General features: G+C 53.8%; 6 protein-coding genes across 6 annotated transcripts; 3 read left to right on the top strand and 3 right to left on the bottom strand.

Annotated features, from left to right (window-relative positions):
* The first annotated feature begins 1752 nt into the window (after nt 1–1752).
* On the top strand, nt 1753–7371 carry P153DRAFT_351133 (uncharacterized protein). The gene is made up of 2 exons (XM_033666319.1): nt 1753–6239; nt 6288–7371. Exons 1-2 carry the CDS (start codon nt 2229–2231, stop codon nt 7176–7178), a joined length of 4902 nt encoding a protein of 1633 aa, XP_033518638.1. The 5' UTR covers nt 1753–2228; the 3' UTR covers nt 7179–7371.
* A 57-nt stretch (nt 7372–7428) lies between these two features.
* Nucleotides 7429–9987, bottom strand: P153DRAFT_351130 (C6 zinc finger domain-containing protein). Its single transcript, XM_033666318.1, has 2 exons — nt 9558–9987; nt 7429–9504 (listed from the first exon to the last, which is right to left on the bottom strand). Exons 1-2 carry the CDS (start codon nt 9951–9953, stop codon nt 7564–7566), a joined length of 2337 nt encoding a protein of 778 aa, XP_033518637.1. The 5' UTR covers nt 9954–9987; the 3' UTR covers nt 7429–7563.
* A 323-nt stretch (nt 9988–10310) lies between these two features.
* On the top strand, nt 10311–12413 carry P153DRAFT_371105 (MFS general substrate transporter). The gene is made up of 7 exons (XM_033669187.1): nt 10311–10616; nt 10666–10810; nt 10862–11139; nt 11186–11797; nt 11857–11990; nt 12041–12113; nt 12165–12413. The coding sequence occupies exons 1-7, from the start codon at nt 10435–10437 to the stop codon at nt 12223–12225; spliced, it is 1485 nt and encodes a 494-aa protein (XP_033518636.1). The 5' UTR covers nt 10311–10434; the 3' UTR covers nt 12226–12413.
* A 1418-nt stretch (nt 12414–13831) lies between these two features.
* Nucleotides 13832–14467, bottom strand: P153DRAFT_137775 (uncharacterized protein). The gene has a single exon (XM_033662090.1). The coding sequence runs from the start codon at nt 14313–14315 to the stop codon at nt 13914–13916; it is 402 nt and encodes a 133-aa protein (XP_033518635.1). The 5' UTR covers nt 14316–14467; the 3' UTR covers nt 13832–13913.
* A 1906-nt stretch (nt 14468–16373) lies between these two features.
* Nucleotides 16374–17126, bottom strand: P153DRAFT_302700 (uncharacterized protein; the record flags this gene model as incomplete). The annotated part of the gene is made up of 1 exon (XM_033664466.1): nt 16374–17126. A coding segment is annotated over one exon (753 nt), but the record flags the coding sequence as incomplete, so codon positions are not given.
* A 1534-nt stretch (nt 17127–18660) lies between these two features.
* On the top strand, nt 18661–19570 carry P153DRAFT_137767 (uncharacterized protein). The gene has a single exon (XM_033662089.1). It carries the CDS (start codon nt 18969–18971, stop codon nt 19434–19436), a length of 468 nt encoding a protein of 155 aa, XP_033518633.1. The 5' UTR covers nt 18661–18968; the 3' UTR covers nt 19437–19570.
* The last annotated feature ends 712 nt before the right edge of the window (nt 19571–20282 follow it).

Below are 20282 nucleotides of genomic sequence, written 5' to 3'. Positions count from 1 at the left end.
TCTGAATGGAGATCGGTGACAGCGGGCTGGTTCGATGCTAACGAGTCGCACTGGTTTCTGGTATCGAAAAGGGCTATCAAGTTCCTGTTGTGGAGGATCTGCCCATGGCTATGATTTCGCAAACTCCTCTGACGTTACCCTGCGTTGGTGGAGCGGGAAAACAAAATGGTGGAGGCTTGGCTGCTTTCAAGGCGTATTTCTGCATGTGGAAGGTTTGGGCAGAGCTCACACCCTCCGCCACTCAAAGTAGCAAGACGTGGTCGACTCATGTTGGAGAATCACGCTGGGAACGCCTGATTGGAGTTACTCCGCCTTCAAGAGTCTGGGGATACATGCTTCAGCCTTGGGGTGATATAATCCCAAGGCACTGCCCAGTTCAGACTCGAATACCGCCGAGCGCTCTGCCTTGCCCATGCATGTGGTCACTCGTACGTATGGGGCTTGCTTCATACACCTCGTCGTTGTCGTAGATGCATCAACCCTTTGTCGACATTGCATTATCTCCAGCTTTGAGATGAGAAATTTATCCTCGGCTTAGTGGATTGAGGCGCGTGAATTCTTCCAGTGGTGTCAGCCATCCGTTTAAATATCGCGACATATCCATTCCACGGAACCCTTGACTTGACACATGCTTCAGCCACAGCCGAAAGAAAGCGTTTGAACCCGATTTCAGTCAAACCCCAGATGCGAAAACGATTGTACCACCCTCAAAGAATAACAGCACTCTTTCCTAATGTGTTAGCAAATCTCTTCAAGATAATATCACAACAACTACATATACAAAAGCCTTGGAAATCACAATATCGTAGGAGCTGGAGTCGCCCTACAATATATTAGATATTTGCCCTTTATAATATTGTGGTCATGTTGAAAATCTGGGGGTTCCTGTTGTTCTCCGGATAACATCAGAAAAGTGTGCTGTCTCTCTCTGAGGGTAGCTCTCGGTCAACCGTAAACGCGGGAAGTAAGCTGCGTTCTCTGTGGCTCCTATAAGGTGCGAAACTACACAAGTAGAATTTTAAAATGTGTACGGCATACAGTTGAAATCTTAGGCATAAGATTTCTATACTAAATACAGTTGTAGTTGTCAAACTGTTGCGTGATTTTGCTGCACCTTGGTGCCTGGTATTTCGATTAACTAAGAGGGTGGCGATTGAGTGGTGATACTGAGTGATCAACGTGCTATGCAACGAAGGAGAGTCCGGGTGGGATGTTACATGGAATCCAACACACACAAGTCCGATTTTGAAGAATCGCAATATGTCGAGCAGCCTGCAAGTGTTCGCGAGCAATGTCAGAAATGCACCCTTGCGATCATATTGGACGCGCCGTAGTGTGATTTGTGAGAGTAAGTCGGCATTGTCACACTGCGGGCGTGTACATGATGGAGGTGACGAAACGCGAAGATCAAGCCAGCTTCGCCTATTTCACTGACGCTGGTTGTAGATAGATCCAGCTGCGGAGCATTTGTTGAAGTTGTTGGCGGTGTATGCAGCGTTTATCTGGAGTTGCGATGGGTCGTATGGTCAGACAAAGGAAGGAGATGTAGAAAGTGCAGCCTATGAAGTTATCGCACTCTCAACAACGCGTACAAGATGCAATGGCAGTGCTGTTGGTGTTTGGCGACTTTGGGCAAACATGCAGTCTGGGGAGGGATGGGCCTGGTCAGGGTGCGTGCAGGGCAATTTCGTAGGGCTGCCACGTTCAGCTGGAGCTTGCTTGGCTCCGCTCGAGCACCCACGAGTTTGACTACTCATCAACGGCACCAGCAGCATTCGCAGTCAGGCCGAGCATAATTACCCCCTGGTCGCATCGCCGCGGCGCCTTGACACGTTACCAAATCGCATCCAAGTGCACAGAAGCCCGTCCCTCGACGGCCCGTCCCCGCACTACAGACGCCTTCAAGCACGTCTCGCTTGGTAGCAGCCAAAGCACGCACAGGCACACAGCGACATACAGCCGCGAGAGCGCTCAGGCCAGCGCGTGCGAGGGCAGTGGAAGTCTGGAAACTTCTGGCTGCAGCGAATTGTGTGTGTGAGTGCGTGCGTGCTGGTGGGAAGCTTGCGCTGGGCCAGGGCGCGATAATCGGAAGCTGTAGCTCGGCCCCCCGAAATGCTGCCCGCGCAACTCGACGTCGCAGCAGCTGAGTGAATGACGACTTCGACCGTTGCCACCCCCCACCGCGCCCGCTCTCATCTCTGACTCGGCCTTCGCGAGCACCGCCCGCCATGTCGTACTACGGGAACGGCCAGAACTACTACGACCCAAACGCACCGTCCGCCAACCCAGGCGCATCCGCCCACTACCAGGACCCGTACAGTCGCAGCCCCGACAATGGCGACACGGCAAATGGAGGCGCCGTGGGCTATGGACAGGCACCGCGCCCGCGCCAGCATGACGAGCTGTTCATCGGCACCAACATGTCCCCGCAGCTGAGCCAGGGACCAGCCTCTCCCACGGCGGGCGGCTATGGCAACAGCTATGCATACCAGTCCCAGCAGCAGCAGCAGTACAATCCGCAAAACTACGGCTCCCCCGCCATTGCGTTGCCGAATCCCCAGCACTATGGCGGCGTCAACAGGACATTTGCTCCCGCCGCGCAGTCAGCGCCTCTGCCATACAACCCAGCCGCCTACGTAGACAACGGCGTCGGCAGGACCAACAGCGTCAACCACCCGTATGGCTTCTCGCCCACGTCGCCAACTACATCGTACCCCTCGCCCGCAAACTACCAGCACTCGCAGTTTGGAAGGACGCAGTCGGTGCAGGGGAGGATGTCAGCTTACACAACACCTGCCCCACCGCCTCTGCCTACAATCCCAGGCAGTGCGCAGTCCCCCACAGACGACTGGGGCAACTATGCACCTCGCCAGCCCTCGAACGCGCGCGCTCAGTCGTATTACCAGCCCTCTGGTGCCAATCACGCTCCGCTCCCGTCGCCGCCCCTCTACGACAATGCCTACAACTCCCAAGGACGTGTTGACAGATATTCCTCTGTCTCAAGCCACCACTCGAGCACGCTTCCTCCCACGCCCGAGGTCCCTCCCCACCGATCGAACACCACGTCTTCACGGCCACTCCCCAACCCCCCTGCCGAGTCTGATAGCGATGAGTATTTCGCGCCCCAAAATGGTTCGCAGGACCAGCTTTTCCTGGACGTAATGAACATGACTTCAGGTGCTCAGCAGGTCCAACACCCGAACGGCGGTCAATACTACAATGGGAGGAATGGCGAGCGTGTGAACGGAGATCGCCTTGCGCCATATCCTGTCCGCGATACTTACACTAGCGACGAGAGTGATGTGGAGGCAGCTGCTGGTTTGGCTGCCCTCCAGTTGGCAGAAGCACAAGAAGCGGCCGACGACGCTCGCAGGCTTACCGGAGGTGCCGGCCGGTTCAGCACATATGCATCCATTCCCTCTTCCTCACAACCTGTCGGATCGAGCCGGCCTGTGGGAGGCGACGACGACTATGGTCCTATGGATATGGGCTTGTATGGTGGTGGCTTTGCGCCCTCTTTCAACTACGGGGGAGACCCTAATCAATTGATAGCTGGAGCAAACCACTCGTTGTCAACCTCAGGCTCGCAGCGACAGTCCGAGCCTGCCAATGATGACTACGACCCTATCCACCCCTTTCCGTCTTTCTCGACGAATGCGCGCGTCGACACCTTTGGTACTGGGGGTTTGGAGGAGCCCAGCGCACGGCGACGAAGCTATGACGAGGGAGACGAGGCGACCCTCATGGATTCTGCGTCTGTCATGTCAGGCGCCACCCTCATGGAACCCTTATCTGCGATGCCTGGCGAACCCCCAGATATGTTCTATCACCCCGGCATGACCAACCGTCCCTTACCACCTCCTCCAGCAAGTAACAACCGCCGGATGAACCATTCGAGCACAGGTTCAACTGGATCCTACGAGTATTGGCGCAATGCTCCTTCGTCTCGTGGATCATATCCCGTTGACCCCAACGCTGTGCACATAGCTTCACCGGCCGGTACAGTACCCCGCTCGGCCTCACTCCTTCAGCATAGCAATGCTCCGCAAGCAATACCACTTCCGAGGTCAAAGACGGATGCCGAACAGGGCTATAGATCGCGACAGGCCAATAACCGAAATACCCTGTACGGCGGCGCTATGGATAGTGACGGAAACACATTGACCCCTGCCAGCGCGGAGGCGCCCATCGATTTGCCTACACTCCCAGCGGGCAAGCGCTTCAATCCTGCGAAGCTCTCTAGTAGTGACTTCAAAAGGTGTACGGAGCCATGGGCGCTTAGTTCAATCATCGCCTGGCTCAAAGCTATGACCGAGGGTGAGAACGACCTGAAAGAAGGGCGTATTCACGAAGGTCTCATTGCGCTGTTCACCCACAAGGTCCCCACGATGAACGTAGCTGATGCGGAAACATTGAGCAGTCGGGTGGTTGCGGAAATGTATAGAGCGGGCACGCTTGTGCACGAGGAAGAGTGGTTGAAGTTCTCAACTGCAAGCATGACCGGTGTCATCTTCCAACTCACTGGGGCGGGATGTTACGCGCCAATGTTGCATACATACACAGCTTCTGGACGATGCTACTCACACCACTGCCACAGGACTCTCAAGAAAATTGATCTCCACTCGCCTTCTGCTGCTGCCCGATCGGATGACTGGGCTACTTACTTCAAGGTCAAGAAAGAAGATCTCGACAATGTTAGCAAGAAGGAAGTCGAGCGACAGAACATTCTCCACGAGATTGTTCAAGGAGAAGACAACTACATGGAGCGACTGGATGTCCTGCGTCGTTTGTATCGCGATCGACTCACGTCTGCGCAGCCTGCTGTCATTCCACCCAAAAAGCTCAACAAGTTCGTTCAAGACGTCTTCAGCAAAGTCGACGCAGTTAAGAAAGCAAACGAAGATCATCTTTTGCCCCAGTTGAAGTACCGGCAGCAAGAGCAAGGGCCATGGATTGTTGGTTTCAGTGACATCTTCCGCGAGTGGATCAGAAAAGCAAAGCAAGCATACATTGAGTACGCGGCAAACTTCCCCTACGCAAGTTTCCTCGTTCGCCAGGAATCTGACAGAAACATGTTGTTCCGCGCCTTCCTAACTGAAGCTCAAAAGCACAAACTTTCTCAGAAGCTGGATTGGAATACGTTTCTCAAGGGACCTATTGACAGGTTGCAGCGCTACGGCTTGCTTATAGATACGGTGCTCAAAAACTCGCTTGTGGACAATGAGGAAAAGCGCAATCTCCAAATTGCGAAGGAGGAGATCAAGGCTGTCGCTCTGGAGTGTGATAGTCGCGTGGGTGAGATGGAACGCAAGGTCGGCTTGACCGATCTACAGGCCAAGCTCATCCTGCGACCTGGCATGCAACGCGTGGAACTTAACCTGGACCACCTGGGTCGAGAGCTCATCTTCCGGGGCGACCTGCTGAGAATGGGAAGCAGTCGATTCAATTGGGTCGAGACTCACGCATTGCTGTTCGATCACTACCTGGTACTGGCCAAGATGGTGGCATATCGGGAGCAGGACGGTACCACAAACTCACAGAAATATGACGTCTCAAGACTACCCATACCTATGGATCTCCTTGTTCTTGAGAGCGAGGAGGACGACCCGGTTGTACGCAACGCTATGAAGGGAATCTCGTCAGTAGCTACAGCAGCTGGTAAAGTCGGCGTTAGCTCTGGGCGAACAGGTGGTGGTCCTGGGCCTGGCGCCTTACAACATACTCATACGTCAACTTCCATGGGATCGCAGAACACGACCGGATCTGGGAAGGGATTAGTGAACCCCAACACAATCGACAGCAGTAAGGACGAGAAGATATTGTATCCGTTCAGGCTCAAGCATCTCGGCAAGGAGACGTACACCCTATATGCTTCGTCGGCACAAAACAGGGCTGAGTGGTGTGACAAGCTTATCATTGCAAAGACACGACATGCGGCTGCCTTGTTTGCTCAGAATGCAGAACCCTTCCGGCTTCGCGTCATGGCTGATGCGGCTTTTGCATACGACAGTGCGATGCCGTCGCAAAGGAGTATCACCATCAAGGGCACACCACTCGATCGGGCAATTGACGAGGTAGAGAAGCTGTTCGCCAACGCAGGGCGCCCGGTTCCAATCTGTCGAGCTCGTGTCAACTGCGCGACAGCGTTCCACCAACCGTATGGCAAGCACATGGTCGCTGTCGGGACGGACATTGGCGTATATGTTGCTGAATTCGAAAACCCCCGGGGCTGGTCAAAGGTAAGTCACAGCTTTGCCGCCATTAAAAACGCCAGCTGATTAGAACAGGCAATCCAAATCCCCCGAGTAACGCAAATAGCAGTCCTCGAGCAGTTCAGCCTCATGCTACTCATCTCAGACAAGTCACTCATAGCTTACCACCTCGACGCCGTGTGCCCCGTCTCCGGCGTCCCACCAACAAACGACTCGTCGCGCCGTGCACCCCAGAAACTCTCCGGCGCACGCGACATCGGCTTCTTCGCAACGGGCGTCATGAAAGACCGAACGCTCGTCTTCTACAAGAAGCGCGACAGTCTCTCCTCGACCTTCAAAGTCCTCGAACCCGTATACCAAAAGTCGACGGAGAAGAAATCCCGCATCTGGAAATCCGGCCGCACAGAATACTTCCGCGACTACGACGAATTCTACATCCCCGCCGACTGCTTCACAATCAACCTCTTCCAATCGAGCCTCGCCATCAGCACAGCGAAGGGCTTCGAGGTCCTCACCCTCGACAAAAAACTCCCCTGGAGCGTCCCGGACCTAAAACAACAACACGTCGCCACCATCGCTTCGCGCCTCCAGGGCCAAATGCCCCTCGGCATGTTCCGCCTCTCGGACCAGGAATTCCTGCTCTGCTACGAGGAGTGCGCTGTGTATATCAATAAGAACGGCGATATTAGTCGCTCCGTCATTATGGAGTTTGTCGGCAAGGCGAAATCTGCTGCTATGTACGGCCCGTATGTTCTGCTCTTCGACCCTGATTTCGTGGAGATTCGCAATGCGCAGAATGGCCGCCTGAGACAGGTTATCAGCGGTAGGGATGTCAAGTGTTTGGATGATGGGCTGAGTGGGAGCTCCGCCCATGAGCGTACTGTTAAGCTTTGCTTGCAGCATCCGCAGCAGGAGAGGTGTCAGGTTGTGGTTGAACTTGTGCTTAATGAGGGGTTGAAGGAGTGAGGTGTGGGGGTTGGACGGCATCGGGTTTTTACCTTCTTCGTACTGTTTTTCTTGCTGTGCTTGTCGCGTTGGATACCTTGCTTTTTCTGGGCGTCGCTGGTGAATATCATGGCTTGCTTGTCTGGCTTTTCTGGGGGAAGAGGGATGGCTATTGGGATGGGGTTCGAATTGATGGGGTAGTTTAATGTCAATGGCAATGTTGATATCACTATCACTATCACTGTCACTGTGCTATACTGTGTAGGTATCTGCTTGGTGTGCATTGTGAACGTGACGATGCTAGTCTTCCTTGCACTTGCACGATGTTCAAACGAATAAGCCCTTCAAGCTGATCGTAAAATTATCACCATACTACCACATAGCACTTCTACCAATCTATAACGAATCAGATAACATTCCAGTTCGTACCACCAGTTCCCTCGTTCCTAGAGCTCCTGATCAAGCTCTCGAAAAATGCTAGGTCGACGCCCTGGAATGCCCAGTCGTCTGTCCCGGCGGCCAGTTCGGGGTACTCTCCAGGCTGTGGGAGGGGATCGCATAGACTGTATTGCGGTTGCGCTGTGAAATGTGTGTTGGCGTCGTCGGCGCCCGTGTCCAGGGTTGGGAGTGTTTCTACATGCGCGTGGTTTCTGGCTGACATCATTGGGGGTGCTTCGATGTGGCCGTAGCTCGCATTTAGTGGTGTTATGGTCTCGGGGTTTGGAACTACGCTAGGCCCAGCGAGCTCGGAGGAATGCATCTGAGGTCTTGAGTGGAGGGTTTCTAGGCTGACTGAGGTGGAAGCGTTCACTCCTTGCGGCTGAGATGGGTAGTTGGTTGTTGTTGATGTTGCTTGTGGTCTGGGGACATCCAGAGTCATACCCTCACGAGCAATCTTGATGATGCCAAAGTAAGGAATATGTACCTTCACAACGGCGTCATCACTTCGATCCGGTAGCACCGTTTCGGTCCCCGCTCCCTGCACACTTACCCTTGTGGCACAAGGTGAACGACAATCTGACGTTTTGGTCTCGATGGCCAACAGGCGACGTAGTAAGTCAGCGCTTTTCGCACTCAACGCGTCTGCACTGAGGCGATTGACTTCTTCCATATTCTCTTGTACCTGCTCAATCATAGCGCGGTCGCTGTGATATTGGTGAGCGAGGACATTTTCTGCCTCTGAGAGGCGGCTGTCTAAGTGAGCTAACAACAAGGTCATGGCAGCCATGAGGGCAAGGAAATCTATGGCACGACAACTCCAAGCGATGCCGTTGTATCTGCGGAGTGTGATGAAGCGTGAGAGTATCTCCCGCGAGGCGCTCACGCAGGTAATCCGAGAGTACTCGTAGCTGCGTTCAGCTGACTTGGAGCAAAGCATATAAGGCAGATGGAGTTGATTGAGGAGATTGTAGTGCTGTACTTGTGCAAACAAGCGGCGGGTGTTCCAGAACATAGCCTGTGGTTCGGTCGAGGACATTTTGAATTCCGGTACTAGCCACCATTTGCTGGGCAGGCTGCTGGCTGCTTTTTGCAGCTCCACGTCCAGAGCTCGCGTCAGGACAGTGTCGCGGAGGTTTGGATAGGCTTTGTTGCGCTCGAGGATCTCGGAGGCGATAACGCAGTGCATTCGCTCGAGACGTCCCATTTCAGTATCGTTTGCGAGCATTGCGTCGATTGCCATACTACGATCTGTACTGCCTTGAGATACGCCTAGCATGAGGCAGAGATAGCGGTCCAAATAAACGATTCGGAACCACATATGTCGCGGGTCATGTTTCGTCTTGGGGTCAAGGACCTTGTACTGTGCTTGATTGTTGGGTATATCGAGACCCATTAGCTGTGCAATATTCATAGCCCTCCGCGATGATACCCAGCTCCGTCGGAGGTTCCCAATATTCGCCTGATACCCGCTTTCAATTATCACGCACTCCAGGCCTTCAATGCTGCCAAGAAGTTCGTCATTCGTCGTGACAAGACTGGTGGCAAGATCTGCCAGTCGGTCCATGATTGCTCGTGGCGATTCCGACAAGGTTTTTACCCCCTCGTGGTAATCAGGGTGAAGATGCTGTAGTAATGTGGCAAGCAGGAGCATATATCTCGCTATCAAAACAGGATGCGCGCTCGGCTCAGGTATATCTAGTAACGTCTCAGGCGTCGCAAGTCCTTTCTTATGGAGAGTACTGTAGGGCGTTGTCATTACTTCATGAGCGAGGACAGCTGGGTGGCGACTGGCTGAGCATATTCTTCTTATGTCTTCTCGCGAAGGTAGTGATCCATATAAAAACCGTGATAATTTCTCAAACTTGTCTTGTGAGGTTGGAAGAGCGCCATTATTGACGGTATGATGCTATGAAAGCAATCAGTTACATTCATGGTGACGTGATGTTTTGGAAGGCGAACCTCGGTATATTCGTGGAAGGCTAGATACCGTGGTGGTTCCGAGATGATAGACACAGGAGTAGAAATACAGTGGCCTGCGGTTGCACTATATTCAATGGGCGTCGTCGGTCTTCTTCTGTCATGAATGCTGCCATCGCTGTTAGTGCTTGGAGTCTCGACCCTTGTACGGGCATTCGCTGAGGCCTCCTCGGGAAACTCTTGGCTGATGCATTGTGAACCTCGTCGTTTACAGCCGTGGCAGATGTTTGCATCAGTGGGCGCGTCGAATATACACTTCATCTTCCGCCGCTTGCATTCCCAGCAGCTGTGCGTGCCCTTCCGCAGCCGCCTTCGCTTTGCCTCGGATTGGGCATGATTCAACGGAGCAGCATCTAGAGGACGCGAAAAAGGGGGCATTTCATACGACACAATGTAAAATAATGAACATGGGTAGGTGCGGAGGAAGGCCGGAGGAAGGCACGGAGGAAGGTTGAGGTTTATGTAAGCACGATAGATACGATTGTGAGATTTTAGTGCAACACTTGTTAGCGACCCACTAGAACTGGCATGATGGAGTGTGCGGAGGAAGGCCGCGGAGGTGAGTGGAGTTTACATAAGCACGGCGGACGAACATGTAGGAACGCTGATTGGCACGATGAGATCCGTCCCAGAAGGAGCTAGTCAGGCACGGCGGAGCAAACACATGGCCGGCGATACCAATTGACTTTCTGGCTGAATTCGTCATTGGAACTAGTATCAATAGCTGGGTGCATGATTGTCTTTCTGAATTTGATTGATTTCAAATTCGGTTGTCGTCCAGATAAATATGGCAAAGCCCCCTCCTTAATCGAGTACAATACTCTTCTCACTACTCAGTCTAAGTGACCAAAGATATACCATGTCAAGTAAAAAGGGTGAACAAGGGCAGATATTCTTTCCCGACGAGGAGAAGCAGCGCGAGGCTGATCAATCGTTCCTGGTGGAATGGGACGGCGATGATGACCCTCTAGATCCTCGCACCTTTTCGGCAGCGAAGAAGTGGTCCTATGTCGCTGTCGTGGCCATGGGTTCTCTTTTGGTGTAAGTGCTTCAGAGTCTGTTACCTGTGATACTTGTTAACAACATGCAGCACGGCCACGTCATCGCTGTACACTTCGTGCTACGATCAAATCATGGAAGAGTTTGGCTGCTCTCTGGAGATCACAAATCTCGGGCTGTCACTTTACGTTCTGGGTCTCGGGCTTGGACCGCTCATCTTTAGTCCTCTATCGGAGGTATGGTTATTGTTTCGCTGATGCCTCCCTACTCACTGACTTGCATGTCAGTTTTATGGACGCAGACCAATATACATCACCTCCACTGTGTTCTTCTTGATCTGGCTGATCCCGTGCGCCGTTGCAAAGAACATAGAGACACTCCTGGTTGCGCGATTCCTCAACGGTCTGTCGGGAAGTGCATTCCTGGCTGTCGCTGGTGGAACTGTAGTCGACCTGTTCGTTCCTCAACAACTTCTGGTTCCCATGACCGTCTTCACTGGTGCTCCCTTTGTTGGACCAGCCCTTGGGCCTCTCATCAGCGGCTTCGTCAACTCTTTCACCACGTGGTTGGTATATAATGCCTCCATGCATACACCTGCTAATCCGACTTAGGCGTTGGTCTTTTTACATTCCCATCATCTGGGCCGGACTACTCCTTATATGCGTACTCTTCACAAAAGAAACTTTCCACCCCATTCTCTTAAGTAGGAAGGCGGCGGTCTTCCGTAAAAGCGAAGACAACGACAAGTACTACTCAGCCTCCGAAGTTACCCGCGCGTCAAAATCACTGTCGGGGGCTCTCCTCACCTCCCTCTACGTCCCCTTCCAGCTCTTGTTACTCGACCCCATGGTTCTGGCTCTCTGCACTTACACCTCTCTCCTCCAAGGGATACTTTATCTGATGTTTGGTGCCTTCCCACTAGTCTTTGGGGTCAATCACAGTTTCAATCTCTGGCAAATCGGTCTCACGTTCATCGGTCTCATGATAGGCAACATGATCGCCTGCTTTTGCAACCCCTTCTGGCACAAGCACTGGATGGGTTCGATCCGTAAGATGAAAGAGAAGAATGGAGACGATTACAAGCCTGAGCCCGAGTTGAGACTACCACCTGCGATGGCGGGATCAGTTTTGGTCACTGTGTCATTGTTTTGGTTTGCGTGGACGACCTATGCATCTGTGCATTGGATCGTGCCAATACTGGCAACTATACTTTTCAGTACAGGGTGTGTATCTTCCTCTTGAAACTTGTCTAGTTATACCTACTGATATCGAATGTCAACAGGGTTTTCTTCGTGTTCCAGGGAGTGTTCACGTTCTTGGTAGCTGCATATCCCAAGTATGCAGCAAGTTCTATGGCTGCCAACACTACTACACGCTGTGTCTTTTCAGCAGCGTTTCCGCTATTCACCAATCAAAGTACGCCTCCAATGAGCTTTTAGTCTTGAGTAATCCTAATTAAATTTCAGTGTATCACAAGCTCGGCTTTCAATGGGCGTCGTCACTGCTAGCTTTCTTGACTTTGGCCATGTTGCCTTTCCCGTACGTATTAATGTAAAACTTTTATGTCTTACCTTCGCTAACCTCATCTAGTTTCATTTTCTTCCAGTATGGGAAGAGCTTGAGGGCGAGGAGCAAGTTTACCTCAGCATGATTGCAATCGTCAAGATATCGGCATTGCTGGTAACTCTCGGAGCCTTCTTCTTGGTCGCATTTGGAGTGGGACCTCTGTTATGGTCGCCAAGAGACTTTGTTGAATGTTTGTAGGATTGACAATTCAATAAGTAGGCTTAAGATATTACAACCACTTTAACATATATACTGCCAACTTTGTCAGTCATTCATCTTTCGCTTCGCCGACCAACCCAGATTCGCAAATACTCTTGATTATGATAGTTCTAGTTCCCTCTTGCTATCATCCGTTGACTCCATGAACAAAGGTGAGAACTCTCGGGACTGCCCCACTTCTTAGCCGTAAAAAGGAGCAACCCTCAACGATCCCCCATCCAACACACAACACCCACACCACATACCTCCCCCCCAAACCCCTCCAACACCACCTCTCACCTCCGTTCCCTCTCCTCATACTCCCTCCTATCTCTCCGCTCAAACCCACCCCACCCTCCTCCGCCTCCACCTCCACCCTCCCTATCCCGCCTATCTTCTACACGCGCCCTTCGACACGCCTCACACTCCTCTCTCTGAAGCCTAGCCTCAATCCTCTCACACACCCCATTCCTCTGATTCTCAGTACCGTAGCAGATGCTCAGTTTGCCGACGTGCGCACATCCGTAGAGGTGGATGTGTGGCATTCTTTGGTTGTGGTCGGTGTTTGGAGTTGTGTGCTTGTTAGGAGATGGTGGGAAGTGGTTACTTAGGGAGTTCCTGTGGGGGGGAAAGTGAGGAGGTGGTTTTGTGGGGATTTGAATCGTGAATGGAGATAGGGGGTGAAGTCTGTTCTAGTGATGGTTGTTTGTGTTGGGGATCATGGATGGGGAGAGTGATGTGTAGGCGCTGTCATGTTTAAAAGTCAGTGTACTTTATTCGCTGGACTCTGGTTTGTGCAATGCAGTGGAATGAAGTTATTGAAGGATATGTGGTATAGTGCGCTGATATGCTACAGTTTGGACGACGAGGGTTCGATAGTGTATACGAGTTCAAATCACATCACAACGGTTTCGTGGAAAAGCCCATCCACAACCCACAACTACTTACCTCACACCACCACCCAACCTCCATCCTCCCTCTCCATCCCTCCCCCATCTCCCGACCCTCACATATCTGCCTTCCCAATTCGCCGCCCCACATCCCCTACCTTCGATTCCAGACCCCCGATCCAACGTGTCCGCCCCACACTCCACGTGACACTCCACCCACCGCCCCGTCCCCAACCTCCAATCTCGCGCGAAACCGTGGCCGCTTCACTGGCAAGTGGGGACACGAACACGGACACCGACGGGGCGTCGTGTTGCGGGGATGCCGTGCCGGCCGGTGAGGCGGCGCGGTGCGTTGTGCCTTGGCGGCTTATGTGAGTGTTGTCTTTGGGCATGGCATGGCATGGCATGGGGGATCCGGTGAGGTGGGCCGTGGGTAGTCAGGAACGGGGTAGGGGTTCGGGGGAGTTATTTTTGGAATGTTTGTTTTGGGATGTTTCGGCATGCGTGGCGTGGCAAGGCGCGTCGTGTCGTGCAGGGCTGGTTGGGGCGGTGGAGTGATGGCGAGGAAAAGACGGAGTCGAGTTTGCAAGCACGATGCGACTCGTGAGGGGCAAGTTCAGAGCATGAGAAGAAAAAGAAGAAGCATTTGAATTCGATTCGTCGTGCGCACTTGAAGCTTGAAGCTCTAGAGCGTACCGTAAAGGAAGAAAAACATCGCTACATCGTCATCATATATCCCGTATATCGCATAAACATCATCATGTATGTAAATCGTGCAGCGAACAAACGAACAACGAACAACCACCCTTGCTTTTGTGTGTCCAGAAAACAAGACAATTCGGCTCGAGACAGGATGAGGAACACGCAAAAGGGGTATTAGATGCACCGAAAAGTTCGCGAATGGCTCCCAGGACAAGCCCCAGGAGCTGGTATAGAGCAAGAAGAAGGGCTTGGAAATCGACGTCGTGGAAACTGAGGAAAAGACCAAAGACAACCCGCAAAAACGTACCCGTACAATCTGTGCGTGGAATGCATGTATGCGTGAGCGCTCCAGTCTAGCAAATAACAACAATGTGACCTGCACCATCGCGGAGGACGCAGCAAACAAACACAAAACGCGTGCAAGCAATCGTGTCAATCTCTCAAGTGAATGGAGTGCTGGCAAAAACTCTGGACGCAAGGAACGACCAAAGAACAGCGGTGTCCATAAAAAACTTTTGGTTTCGGCACAATCCACCCACCAGTAAGGAAGCTTTTTCAGGAAGAGACGAGCATGGAGAATGGAAAGAAGGAAGATGAAAGTCACACGAAACAAACGCTGCGAAACGTAACATCAGTCGTGAGCGTCGTGGTCGCTGCTAGCTTGAGGGTTGAGAGCGTTGTGAGCTCCTCAATGATAGTGAGTGTCCCTTCGACGTGCAAGAATACGTCGTGGTTCCTCTCGATCATCTCGGATCTCTCGCGATTCTCGGTTCTCTCGCTTACTGCGTCCACTGCGAGAGCTTCGTTCTGAGACATCTTCGGCGTCCCATGCCTGGTTGGCAATGAGATTCTTCCTACTACTGCCCATAACGCTGCCCTTCTCGCTCTGATAGGTGTTTTCGTTGCCGCGTGCGCCGCCGATGACAATATCCGCCATACCGTTCTCAGCAGGAGTGAATTGCAGAGTACGGCCTTCCATGTCACCATTGAACGACAGACTGAGTGGAGCAGACGCATCCACTCGCAGTCGGATCACGTCGTTTGGTCCACCGCTGGTGATGGCGGTACGATTAGACTGACTTTCCTTGTCGCTTCCCTTACTTTGAGAAGACCCAGACTCTGAAGGCCTACCAGAGGGAGCTCTGGAGGCCCTCTTAGCAGCCTTGTGGACCTGGTCAGTGTAGATGGTTTGATCGCCGCGTGTGGCCTTCATGTACTCTTCAGCAGCCATTTCGATACTCTTGTTCCTCGGCTCCGGGGTGCGATCTTTTCCTCTGCGTGCATCAGCGTCTGTGTCGCGGCGGCGACGAGTCGAGAGTGGGACTAGTGCCATTTCTTCCACCTGCCCTTCCGCGTCAGATGCATCAGACTCGAAGCGCTCTGGTTGAATAACTCTTGAAACTCGATTCCTGCGCTTCTGTTCAGTCTTGTCTTCTTCAGGCTCGTATCGATCGTCCTGGTAGACCTTGGAAGTTCGGTTGCGACGCTTCTGCTCGACACTATACTCGACAGGCTCACGACGTTCCTCTCGATAGGTCTTTGACGATCGCTTCTGGAGTTTCTTCTCAGAGATGTATTGCATCTCCTGAGCTCTGGCGTATTGCTCCTTGACCTTGTCCTGGCCCTGATATGACTGACGACGATTCGACTTTGAGTTCTCGACAATGACCCGAGCATGGGGTGTATCGTATGCCGACTGCGTCTGACGCTGTTGCACCAGTGCAGGTCGATGGACTGAAGGACCCCGTGTCAGTGTGGCACTCGGGCGTGACGGTCGCTCACGATCACGATCACGATCCCTAGGACTAGGGCGCTCTGGGATGTTGTTGATCGACTGGGACATGCGGCGGTCAGGACGTGCAGGACGTTCAGGACGCTCGCCACGGTCGACACGCTCGACAACCTGAGTGGTCTTTGCTTTACGCATGCTGGGTCGCTTGGTAGAGCTAGTGATCTTGGGTGGGGGCATCAGAGCACGAACGTCACGCGGGTCGGGCAGGTATTCAGGTTCCGACTCAGACTCGGAGTCGGAGCTGCCCTCTTGGAGCTGCAAGGGTTGCGGCGTGAACTTGGGCTGGGACGTACTCGGCGGCGGCTGGCTATACCTTGCCGAGTACATTGGCCTCTCGTTACGGTCCTGCGTAACGACGGGGGGAGCGTAGTTGGTACGCGAGTAGCTGGACGAGGTGCGAGCAGAGAGGGAAGGTCTCTGTGACTCGTAGGGCGGCGAGGTCTGGTGGATGGATGAGGCGGGCGTGTAGAAGCCGTTGGGCTGGGCAGGAGGTGCCATGTAGGAAGCCATCTGAGGGTATTGCTGCATGTTGCGGTATGCTGAAGCTGAGGGGGGAGGGCCGTGTTCTTGAGGGGGACTCGGGTAGGGTGCAGGCATGCCCTGCACCCAATAGCCGGGGCCATCTCCGTTGTGGGTCAGAGGGCGCTGACGTGCATTCGACGACGAGCGTCGACGTGTCTGGCCAGGTTGGGCGATAGCGGCTCCCTGCGCATATTGTGGCTGGCGGGCATATGTCGGCGACGGCGGTGAGGCATATGGTGAGGCGGTATCCGAGCGCTGGGAGCGGGGATCGTAGGGGTACGACACGTCAAGGGCAGAGTCGGACGGCGGGGGGTCTGCACGCCGACGCTGCACGGCTGCATTGGGCCCGCACGTGGTGCAGTTGGGGTCTGTGCAGTCGTCGTCCCGGCTCTCGTTGCGCTCCTGGGTGATGGTCGGACGGCGCTGGGCGGGCGGGCGCTTGGCCGACTGCGAGTCTCTGCGCGAGAGGCCCTTGGGGCGGGGCAGGCTCTGGCTGCTGGACTGGCGCGGGTCTCCCAGCGTCGGACGTCTGTTCCTGTTGGCCGGGCTCTGCGAGGGGAAGGGGGCGGCGACGACGACGGGCGGCATGGTCGGACGCATCGAGGAGAAACTTGGGGCCGAATCAGCGCTGCTCATGGTGGCGGCAGTGTGGCTGGAATACCCAGAGTCGCTCTGCAGGTCGATGTTGACGGGCACGCGCTGCTGCTGCTGGACCGCGGGTGCTTTTTCGCCGCCCGCGTCGGCGGGCGAGCGTTTGGCGGCGACATTGGGGTGCGACGACGGCGAGCGGCGGAGCGACTCGAGCACGCGGGCGCTGCTCTCGTCCGAGTCGTAGTCCTCGCACGTGGGCTGGTAGGCGAGGGCGAGGGCATCGCTCGCCATGGCGGCGGTGGTGGGCGGGCGCTGAGGGCTGGTCGCGGGCAGTTTCTTTAGCGTGGCGGTGGTATCGATAGAGGGCGCGGGGCGGGCTTCGACAATCAGACTACAGTCGGGCGGCGAGTGCACATTGTACGCGTGCGTTCTGAATATTGCTACCGGCGCATGTCCGCTGTGTGCGCTGGGGAGGGAGGAAGGGAGGGAGAGAAGGTTCTGGGGCACAAGGCGCTGGGAATGACGGGGCGGATATGCAGCAGCGAGGCAGGCGCATCTGGCAAATTGGGCGTCGAGCTGCAACAAAAAGTTTCCGCCAGCAATTTTTCAGAACGGCTGGGCGCGTTGCGTACTATATAACCCACATAAGCCGGCTGTTCATGCGCTGCGTCTAATCATCGTTGGGCGCGCACCGCAGGCTTTGCTGCCCAGGTGCGCTGAGACGGCACCGTCGCTCCTGCCCTGCTCGTCGTGCTCCTTCCGCCGTCACGAGCATGTCCTTTGCTGCTTCGCTCCTCCATTGGTGACGCAGCGCCCCCCTCCATGCAAGACGCCATCTGTGTCTGCTGAGAACCACACGCCTGAGACGCCTCGTCTCCCGTGCCTCCACCACGCCCATGCTGCACACGGGTGAGTCTGAGGTTAATAATGGCCTCGCACGTCCGCCGCCCGCCCTGCCATGTGTCATGTCGAACAGCCTGCGACTTCTCCCGTCGCCAGCCATCAGCGAGGCGTTCCATCCTGTCACTGATCCACCAGGCATACCCTGAACGATGATCTGTAACAGCCATGTGCGTAATTATAGCCAGTCGCCCGCCCTACCGCGCGACCCTCTGCAATTGGCCCTCCCTCAGACGTGCAACGCTCCTCTCTCCAAGCCAGCACGTCAGCTCCTCGCCAACGAACCGGGTTCGCCCGCACCCCATCATGCGAGCTGCTCTGCTCTCCGCATCTGGCCAGCTTCACCGCCAGTTATGGCTGCCATCTCTCCGCAATCTGTCTATCGCCCATTCCGGAAGGAGCAGTAAGTTACACACGCCATGCCTCTTCGGCGCCTAGTGTTATCGATTGACAATCTCTACACTTCTTTTGCACGCGTTATTTACCTATTCCACTTACTCGTCCATCAACTCTCCATACGTTTCTGCACGGTCAACCATCGTTGGCAATTTCTTACCCGTCCATCTTGCTTTTTCTCTCGATTCCTCTCGGTCCATTCTGATGCGAAGACGCGGTGATGCACTGTCCAACGCCAACTAGGCCTCTTTTCCTCTGGACCAGCCACGTCAGTTCGCGCCTGCCATGCAGGAACAACAGTGCATCTTCGATTCCACTATCATTCATTAACGTCGTGGGGGACATGAAAATTTGTCCTTTTGCCACCGGAGTCGCTCACTCTAGTTGCGTGATTGATGCGAGCAGACAATGCAGATCATAGGCATCCCACAGCAACTTTACTACCCCACTAACGCACGACATCCGACTCTCGGTCCAACAGCATCAAGACAGCTGTATCGGGTGTAACCATTTCGCCTCGCCTCTAGACATTCCGCCATCATGCGGGCCGAACAAGCGCTACTTAGCTGCTTAGCCTACGGTACTCCGGTGAACACAGGCGAGACAGCGCACCATGTAAATCTCTCAACAAAGCGATCAGAAAGAAGAAAGGCTATCCGCAAACTTACGCTGGATAAGCGGCAAGCTGCGGCCCATGGACTTCTTTGTGACACTCACGCAACTGACTACCAAATCCTGCTCACGTTTCTTGGACGCAGTGATCGGAGTGGAACAAGACCGCGCAGAGTACGACCCCGTCATGATTCTTCGCTTCCATCCTAATTGGGACGCAGGCATATGGTCGAGGGCTCCTCGTCGAAGCTTACGAGTCGCTACTCAAAAGTCCACCGTGCTATTGGCTGTTTGCCGTTTCATGTAACGAAGAAAAGAAAAGGACAATGCCTGATCTTGAGGAAGCGTGTACACGCTCGCATCCGATGCTCACTTTCCGTCTTCACGATATCACTCTTTGTGAAACATTGGCTACTGTGTCTCAGATCACTGCTGATCCATGGAGAAAACCTTGCTTGCTCAAAGTTAAGCTCATTGACATGTATCACTCGGGCAACGCCTGCATTCTTGTGGATCCAGTTCTGCACAACACGAGCTAACACCGACAACCAGGTCTTGAAGCAGTTGTCGTACATGTTGGGCGCGCAGGGTTATGCAGATTTTGACGATCAACGTTCATCACTGTCAGCATCACACTTTCGTCGATGCTGGCTCTCACCACTGTGCTCGACCTCCAGCGTTGGTGTCGTTTAGGCTGTAAAAAGCGACCAACCTGCACGGCCCTACCCACTCGGCGCATAAGAACGCTTTGCGGATAACAAGCTCTGGCGTGAGCATCTTGTGCGATCCCCTCAGACGAGAGCTGCGGAATCGGCAGATGTTGTGCGAATGCACCACCCTGCACAACGCGTGCTCTATCTGCGAACTGTCGCGCACAAACACATCAAGTGACGGTGCAAAATTTGCATAGAAAGTAACACCGTGCAGAACTTCGAGAGTCGAACACCATCCCATCTGGACTTCACGAATCAAAACGTCGTCCCCTCGAGATTTTACATGGGTCACACGCTCGTTTCTGAAACCCTTTTTCGTCTAAGACATCCCACTTATCAGCTGCACCGTGGTCAAGGTGGTTCACAAGCAACATCACGCACAACAAACAGGTACTATTGGAAATACGTCGGCGCACCCTATACGTTGTTGAGTTAATCGCTTCTATTGTTGTTAGTTTGGACATGCTCGATTTCGACTGATTTTCCATTGTCAACATCAACGCCAACATCATCAACATCCCCATCCAAACCCTCATCTGCGGTCTTACAATGACGTCGGTTTTGACTACTACGTACGGCTAGCGCCTACCTCGAACCAAAAAAAAAAGAAGAACATGTGGGACTCTCGCTTAGCACCACGCGCTCGACTTCGAACCGAAATTCCAACGGTAAACTTCCTCACATAAGCCGTTCTCTTCCTTTATCCTGTTTTAACATGCTCGCTCCTCCGTGCGCCGGGCTCCGCTCCTATCAGAGCCGTTATGACTCACTGACGACTCAGCCTTTTTTGCTGCCCAAAAGACCCTGATTGGGTTCCGAGCGCGCG

This window comes from Dothidotthia symphoricarpi (assembly GCF_010015815.1).
Source record: "Dothidotthia symphoricarpi CBS 119687 unplaced genomic scaffold P153scaffold_24, whole genome shotgun sequence".
Taxonomy (NCBI): Eukaryota; Fungi; Ascomycota; class Dothideomycetes; order Pleosporales; family Dothidotthiaceae; genus Dothidotthia; species Dothidotthia symphoricarpi.
The sequence above is the reverse complement of the archived record's forward strand: the minus strand, read 5'-3'. Positions and strand labels throughout refer to the sequence as shown.

Bases quoted from the DNA above. Each gene is read 5' to 3' on its own strand.
- P153DRAFT_351133 (XM_033666319.1), top strand. From the start codon at position 2,229: ATGTCGTACTACGGGAACGGCCAGAACTACTACGACCCAAACGCACCG. The intron at 6,240-6,287 runs GTAAGTCACAGC...TGATTAGAACAG, and splicing joins ACCCCCGGGGCTGGTCAAAG to GCAATCCAAATCCCCCGAGT.
- P153DRAFT_137775 (XM_033662090.1), bottom strand. From the start codon at position 14,315: ATGGTGCAGGTCACATTGTTGTTATTTGCTAGACTGGAGCGCTCACGC.
- P153DRAFT_137767 (XM_033662089.1), top strand. From the start codon at position 18,969: ATGGTCGAGGGCTCCTCGTCGAAGCTTACGAGTCGCTACTCAAAAGTC.
- P153DRAFT_351130 (XM_033666318.1), bottom strand. From the start codon at position 9,953: ATGCCCCCTTTTTCGCGTCCTCTAGATGCTGCTCCGTTGAATCATGCC. The intron at 9,505-9,557 runs GTTCGCCTTCCA...TTGCTTTCATAG, and splicing joins CCTTCCACGAATATACCGAG to CATCATACCGTCAATAATGG.
- P153DRAFT_371105 (XM_033669187.1), top strand. From the start codon at position 10,435: ATGTCAAGTAAAAAGGGTGAACAAGGGCAGATATTCTTTCCCGACGAG. The intron at 10,617-10,665 runs GTAAGTGCTTCA...AACAACATGCAG, and splicing joins GCCATGGGTTCTCTTTTGGT to CACGGCCACGTCATCGCTGT. The intron at 11,798-11,856 runs GTGTGTATCTTC...GAATGTCAACAG, and splicing joins ACTATACTTTTCAGTACAGG to GGTTTTCTTCGTGTTCCAGG.